At 38.7% G+C, this 7,871-nt stretch overlaps 1 protein-coding gene across 1 annotated transcript; it reads left to right on the forward strand.

Annotated features, from left to right (window-relative positions):
* Positions 1-1,084: 1,084 nt before the first annotated feature.
* On the forward strand, positions 1,085-7,572 carry LOC108900121 (VPS10 domain-containing receptor SorCS3; the record flags this gene model as incomplete). The annotated part of the gene is made up of 4 exons (XM_051068404.1): positions 1,085-1,184; positions 1,652-1,757; positions 2,410-2,567; positions 4,573-7,572. Coding segments are annotated over 4 exons (426 nt in total), but the record flags the coding sequence as incomplete, so codon positions are not given.
* Between the last annotated feature and the right edge of the window lie 299 nt (positions 7,573-7,871).

A 7,871-nucleotide genomic window follows, 5' to 3' on the forward strand; every position in this document is an offset into this window, starting at 1 on the left:
TTATAATTGTGTGAATGAAAGAATCTGTGCAGGGATATAGACTGAGAGTGAATGAGATTGGACTCTGGCTTTCTAAAGTTTACCTTTGGGTCAGGGTAATCTGCCTGATTTATATCAAAGTTAGATGTTCTCAGTGCAGAAGGTTACTTGCCAGTCTGGAAAGCAGAGATCAAATGAGGCTGCATCGTATGCATTATGCATCACAGTTGGAAAGGTCCCACAGACAAAGACTCTTACATAAACAGGAAAACTCAGATGGGGTTGTTGGTTGAGGCAGTGAGGTTTTTCTGGTCATGGGTGCTTACAAATAATGCTATTAAATAACACAGCCCTGCAATAAATACTGTCTTTAGAAGATTCCGTTTTGAAAGTGCATCAGAGTGTTAGTTCAGCCCTGTGGTCATTTTTATGCTTTAATGTACTTACATTGTCCCTCTGTGTTAATGAAGGGCTACTGTACATGTGACAGCTTTAATTCTTGGTCTTGCTTTTTTAGAACTTAAACCTGCACCAGTCAGTATCTTTCTGAATCCAGTAACTATGTGTAACACACAGGGACTGTCACCCGACCCTGCATTTCCCCGGGGGGTGGGGGGTGATTTATTTACCAAAGTAATGGACAGGAAATGTGGGATGAGAGAATGAGATGCAGTAAATGGTCTGGTTAAACCAGGGATGCACTTCTCAGATCGTTTATACCCACATGGTATGCACCCTAACCATTGTACCATCCTTTTTTTATTTTTGTATTTTTTAATGATGTATTTCTATTTTTTGTCCACACTCTGTACTCTGACAGTGATTCACAAAGTGACGAGGTAGGCGTTTACACCTGAACACCATCAGAGGTGCTGTCAAGGGCAGATGATATTTGGACTCGATTATTTTTCAGTCAGTGCAAAGACTGATCAGGACTATGAACAAATTTTCTCTGAAATGTCAGTTAATAAATGATGAATCCAAACCAAAGGATAGATGAGACCATCTCAGAGGTCTGATGATCTCTTTTTTTGTTTGTTTTGCTTTTTTTTGTACAAAATAAAACTCTCCTTTTTAGTAAAAGTCTTCCTCTGTTTCCCAACAGCTCTCTGAGGTTTTGCTCAGCGCCTTGAATCAAAACCTTGTCCAGTTCACACTGCGGCCAGGGGTCCAAGTGACTGTTTATGCAGCACACCTATCAGCAGGTAAAGGAATGCAGCTGCTTGTGTATGTATGGCTCTACCCAGACAGGCCTTTGTACTTCCTGTAGTAAGTGGGACAGAAAATAACGTTTGTAGAAGAGACCTAGATACAGTGGACAGTCAGCTATATTTTTTTAATTATTTTTGCTGCCCCCCGTCAACTAACAACCCCAATCCTGTGTCTGATTGGCTCCCACCATGTAGCTACACAGAGACATTCAGAGAGTGAGCATCGTTACAAGTATGTGTGCCTCTTCCTATTGGGGATGCTGCTACTGTCCTAAAGGGGCTTATAAGATAAAGAGTAAGAGAAGTCCATACTACTGTATATTAAACTGATTCATCAATGATTTACATGGGTGTTAATAATCCTGTTCACTGCACATTGCATGATTCAACTGGGTGGAAATACAGGTTGTGTTGGTTGGCGTGATGTTTAGGCTGTGGCTCCTCTCTCCCTGTTTCTGCAGCGCCCCTAGTGGACACCAGCGAGAACCACAGTGGCTCTGCCATGCTAATGCTGTTATCAGTTGTGGTTGTGGGTTTAGCTGTATTTGTCATCTACAAATTCAAGAGGTAAAGTGTTCATGAAATGTCATGTCTATATAGTCGTCACACTATACGCGTTTGGGAGGTGGTGAAAGGTGTTGAAGCATCCTGACAGCTTAGTAAACAAAGGCTGCTTGCAAGGCTACAGAGAAGGTTGATAGCTGCCTGTCAAATGTCTTCGGCGGCATACCCAGCACTCCTCAGTGGAGGATTGGCTTTTCCCTCTCACATCTGTGTGGATCCTGTGGAAATTCTTTTGTCAGGTCATTCTTTGCAAAAGAAATGTCAGTCAGCCTTCAACCGCTATCAATATTAAGCCCTTTGAATGTAGGCAGTTGACCTTTCTGAAATGTTAAATTATGTCTCCTCACCAAGGTGCAGTTTCAAGGGAAAAGGGCACAAAGGGTCATGAAGATTTACTGACAAGCAAAGACCAAATAAAACTTGCGATTTACAGACCTTTATTCGCTTTTAGAATTTGTGTAAATGTTGATTGGCATGCAAATACGCTCAATCGTTTCAACAGAAGGCACAAAGAATTTGAGCAAACAAGTAGAGTCATCTGGTTGCAGATGGTCACACTTAGAATTCTGCTGACCCCTCATTGTATTCTTGCTGACTTTATTTTAGTTAGGCTGTTGTCTTTATCCCTTTGCCTCACTGTAAATCTTCTCTCAAGGAAGATCCCAGGCCTCAACGTCTATGCGCAGATGCAGAATGAAAAAGAACAAGAAATGATGAGTCCAGCTAATCCAACAGAGGCCACGCCCAGCTCACAGCGGGACTTGGTGCATTCTTTGGAGATTCTGGACACAGAGTTTAACTCACGGCCCATCGGTAAATATGCACTCTGACTCTTAATCTGTGGCTGCCATTTACATTTTTTATTTCTCCATTGCTTATTTCATATCAGTAGGTTCATGTGGTGTTTTCTCATAAGACTCATCCTGTGCTTTTTGTTGTGTGTTTCTCAGAAGTGAAATGATCCGGTCAGGGGCTGAATGAGAGCTAAACAAAAATGAGTATGATGAAAAGTACAATTAACACATTGCTCTCCTTGGTTCTGTCACCCTTTAATTACCTGAGAATACAGATGAGTGACAAATGAAAGGAAACCAAAATAAAATGTGATGTTCCACCAAAACCATTCAGACCAGCTTCAGTGCAGCTTAGTCTCTGGAGCATGCTACTACAAATAGATGATCAAATGGGTTAAGATCTGGAGACTGTTAAGCCCATGACATATTATTTTCATATTGATCAAACTACTGACTTAGCCTTTGGATTCATTTATTCAGGGTATTCCTAGAATTAGTCACTTGTCTGTATATTCTTTCTGTGGCTCTATGGATTGTGAAATTTTAAGGGATTAACACTGCTGGTTGTTGATGCAGCCATGTTGTTACTGCATACTCAGATTTAAGTTCTGTTTATATTTCCTGTGAGACTATGTACGTTTTAAAAGTTGAGATAGACCGATACTGATACCGATTATCAGTAGCCAAGGAGGCCGATAACCGATATTTGGAGCTGGTATTCATTTGCAGTAAAAGTGAAAATATTGGCGTCAAAATTTTGGACAATACAAACTCAAACATTTAGCTTCATTTAAATACCTTTAAGCATATGTTTATTAAACAGCTTTTCAGATTTGCAACATGTTAAAGATTTTTTTTATCTTAGACAATAAACATCTTTGTTTTAAAATTCTAACAAAAAGTGCAGGGAGCTCCCAGGCTCAGCAGCATGTCTTATAAAGTTACATGAAAACTTAAACAAATAAATAGCTCCCTAAAGTTTTCTACAGTAAATAAAGTTTTCCAAAATTTCAATATAACTGAAATGTTATTTGATCTTTCACTTATTTCACTTATGTTTGTTTTAAGTTCAAACAAAAACAAAAAGTGCAGGGAATTCCCAGGCTCAGCAGCATCTCTCATAAAGTTAACTGAAATTTTAAATAAATAAATAGCTTTGTGAAGTAAATAAAACAAAGTTAAATAGAATTTGCACAGAAATCAATTAGTAGTCCCAATTGAACAGCACCAGACTGTGGTGCAAAAAGCAGAGTTGTTCAGTGTGTGTGAGCACTGTGCACGCACAGCTTTCACTGCTGATTGACTGTTACCCGTGCCATGGCTCTGCTAACCAATCAGATGGTGCTGTGGGTGAGACAGAGTAGTGACAGCAGACAGAGAGGCGTGGCTGCATCAGAGCCAAAATAACCCAGTTTTTTATTGATCTCTTATCGGCCGTCGGATTAAAAAAAAAGGCAGATGGCGATATGCGTCAAAATGCCAAATATTGGTGCCGATAATCATCATGGTCGATAATCGGTCTATCCCTATAGGGTAAATAACATTCTCTTTCTTATAAATACATTTTTGAATTCACAAGAAATGCAAAGCACCATCTCAGAACAATTAGAAAACAAGCAGTTTTCATGTGTTTCCTGTTCAAAAAATGTACATTCTCTCACTTTAATAGTGACTATTCATTCTCCATCATCCTCTCTCATCCAATTTAAAACTAAATCCATATCATTTTCAATGTTTAATACTTCTACTAAAACTTTTGCATGACTGTTAGATTAGCTACTTGTAAGCTAACTCAGTAAAATTCACTTTAAAGCTGCACTAACAAATATATTTTTAATTTACAGATGTTGGATGTGTAAATAGACAAAGGTGATAGTGGTTCCAATGTTGTATTTTCAGCTTTAATCACTTAATGCAGCTTTAAAGTATCACCTGTTATAATGAGACCAGTTTTCGCTTCTAATACAAAATATCATCTGATACCCTTGTCCTTCTACTGTCTTTCTCTTTCCTGTTTCCCACAGGATGTATGAAACCTCATGTACATGTGAAATTCTCCACAGAACTCCCCACATACATCGTCTGAACTCTGGACTGGATTACCACTCCAGCTGTGTCATGGATATTTTTTTACCATTTGGGACACAATGGTTTTGAGCTTTATACCTGTGCATGCTGGACCCTGCTGACACATACTGTGCTCTGTTCAAACCAGAAGAAACTGTGTACAGGTTTTCTTTTAACATCATGTCTGATACATTAAACATTTAAAAAATTTCATTTATTTAAACAAGTCAGATACATAATCCAGAAGGGATGCCAGCATGAACTAGCGAAGGGAAAATTGTCATAAGCAACAATGTTTTGACTTTGCTTATATAGATAAGATTGGTTTGCTGTTCTATGAAGCAAACAGCAGTAGTGTATTATTTATTCATATAAATATACTTTTATGAAGTATGTTATTGAAGTGAATTACACATTTATTTTGTAAGTCATAAATGTCTATGTTAGAAATGTGTATTTTAATAACATGTCATACTAAACATAAATGCTGTTATAAAAAATGAATAGGGTATTTCAAAGCTTTTTGTTCATTGTCTCTTGGAAAGCTGATTTATGGCACAATACACATTTTCTACTGAAATATTTCTTTTTTTCTGATTTTAATTTATTAACAAAATACGGGGTTTGGTTTTCTGGATTAATTTAAACTTTGCTGTTAATCTAATGCTTCTGGTACTATTTATGATACATACCAGTTTGTAAAATGTTTTGTGCTTCAGCATCTTCTGACTACAACTGATCCCCAAATATCACAAGACATTACACCTTTTAGGAACAGAAGAACAAACTGGGGGGACAGCAGGAGGACTATCCCACAAAGAAAAATATTCCAAAGTTGTAGTTAGCCACATCCCAATCTACAGCCAACATCCCTACTGGAGGCAGAGAACAATTTATCAAGGCAAAGATTTAAGGTGGCAGTTGGAATGAGAAACAACTACTTTGTGAGAGTATCCAAAGAGTATGGCATTGAGGAAGAGAGAGGCAGAGAGAGAGGTTAAGAGAGATGGAAGAGTGCATTTTTGGGGCATGGTGCATTAAGAGTGTTGTATTGGACAGAAAAAAGAAGAGGTTGACTTCTTGAATCCTTAATGTGGCCAGTCAAGCTCAAGGCTGGCTAAGGTTGGTGACACATTTAGGCTAATGTCCTGACCCACTCTCGAGTAGCAGCCATCTTCATCCCAGCTCATTATATCGTGCTGTAGGAACAAGAGAACTAGAGCGCAGATGCTACCAGGCTATATGGATGGTTAGCTTGTTCAGAGGACTGTCAAGCCCTGTGGTACTTTGTGTGCAAAATCTGACAGATGTAAATGCCTGATTGATGCCTTTCAAATCTTCCAAGGCAATTTTTCTGGATTTGTTTTTTTTCCTCTCTTTTTACATTGAGGAGGTATGGACACAAAGAGAGTGTGGTTTTGTCTGTTTCAGATGGTATTTTCCACAATTGTTCAGCTGTGTCTGCGCAGAAATTGCCCAAATATGCACCTACGCGCAAAGAGTAGAGGATGTAACTCTGGACCATACAGAAGAGCAGTGATTATACACTTAAATGCAACACTTTGTGTAACATTGCCTCATTTGACCTGCTTAACAACAAACACCCATTTAACACTGTGTCAAGTAAGGAGAAGTTTGTCCCATTTCTTTTACGATGGGACATGAGTTAATAGGTTCTCAAATAATTGTGAGATGCCAAGAGAGGTGGACTTGACCACATTTCCTTATAGCTCTGCAATGATTAAAAAAAAAATGAGGAGCAAACATGATAAAAATGTTACTTTTCCTGGAATGTTGGTGCACATGAAAGCTTGGAAATGGATGTTGAGATGTCCTGTGTATACACAGAGATACAAAGGGCCTGAAGCTTGCAGGTATCTTTGTGTGAGCAGAGTTAACTTTCATATTGAGCTCCAATTGAGCAGTCATTTTACAGTTACTACACTGGCACATGACAAAGCATGTCATTTGTTGGATGTATTCCCCACTGTGTTCCTTGCATTGTTTTTGTTGCTAGTTAGAGTTTTATTGTAGAGAACAGGAAAGCCATTGACCATGATGATCAGCTTTGTATACATTTCTTTGAAGTATGTTTAACAATTACATGCTTCAGTTTGACAACAGAATCAGAGCAAGCATGATTGGTTGTTACCAGGTTTTGTCTGGTACATCAGAATTTATGTAAAGGGACACCTTTCTTTACTTCCCTGGGATGGATTGCTGGGTGCCTCTTGAATTTTAGTAGTGTTGGGGTGGCAAGCATCAAGAGTCTACCACAGTAGATACTTGTGTTTTGACATGTATCACACATGACATGCTAGTGTGCGCTGCCCTCAAAGACTGACATTTACTAGAACATGCACTGTTATCTGTTACAGCAGTTAAAATTTTTATATAAGCTGTAATAAATCTGTTTAAAAAGAAGTGTTTATATTCCAGAGCTGCATGCTAGGATGATTTGGTAACAATTCAACTTCCATCTTCATGTCCATTGTAGCTGTGTGTATACATCTGAGGTTGCAGGATACAAATTGCACTCTAGTATGAGGTGATTTATATTATCCCATTGCATGGTATTATAAGGGTGGTTTAACATGCTGGTGGTTGGATTTTTGTTAATCAGAAACATCAATGAAATATCTCAGACATGTAGCAATACAAAAACGGGACTGGATTCCCCACACTTAAGGAAATTTTAGAAGGATGTAAAGTTCTATACTAGTAAATACAAATTTCTCTGTCTGGCTCTGATTTTAACAGCTTAAGGGAGACATACAGTACAGCAGCCTGTAACCACAGACCCATGGTACAAAACAGCAGACTGCTAATCCTAACCTCCACCCCAGGAAGAGGAAATGACTGTGGCCAGACTAGATCAGGAGGTCAATCATAATAAAAGCATCTTCTGTCTTTGAGTTTTGCTAGGATGAAGACAAGTTGAACAGACAGGAAGTCCTGCAAAAGAGGAATTTCTGGCTTCCTGGTTAGGATGAGCTGTGATGTGACAGAACACAAGGGTGTGGGAAACGGTATCAAGTTGTAGACTAGCTTTGAGCTACACCCCCCACCTGACCCGCCTCCACGCCCCACCCCAATCTAATCTCCTCCTCCTTGCAGAACTAGCAAGATTATTATTTTTGTAGAGAAATATTAATAATAATTAAAAAAAAAAGAATTTTATTACTGTACAGCTTTTCTATGAGAACAGACGGTAAGGTGTTACAGTGTTTTTGTTTGACCTCAACTGTGCTGTGTG

Source organism: Lates calcarifer, unplaced genomic scaffold (genome assembly GCF_001640805.2).
Source record: "Lates calcarifer isolate ASB-BC8 unplaced genomic scaffold, TLL_Latcal_v3 _unitig_4514_quiver_2336, whole genome shotgun sequence".
Lineage (NCBI taxonomy): Eukaryota > Metazoa > Chordata > Actinopteri > Centropomidae > Lates > Lates calcarifer.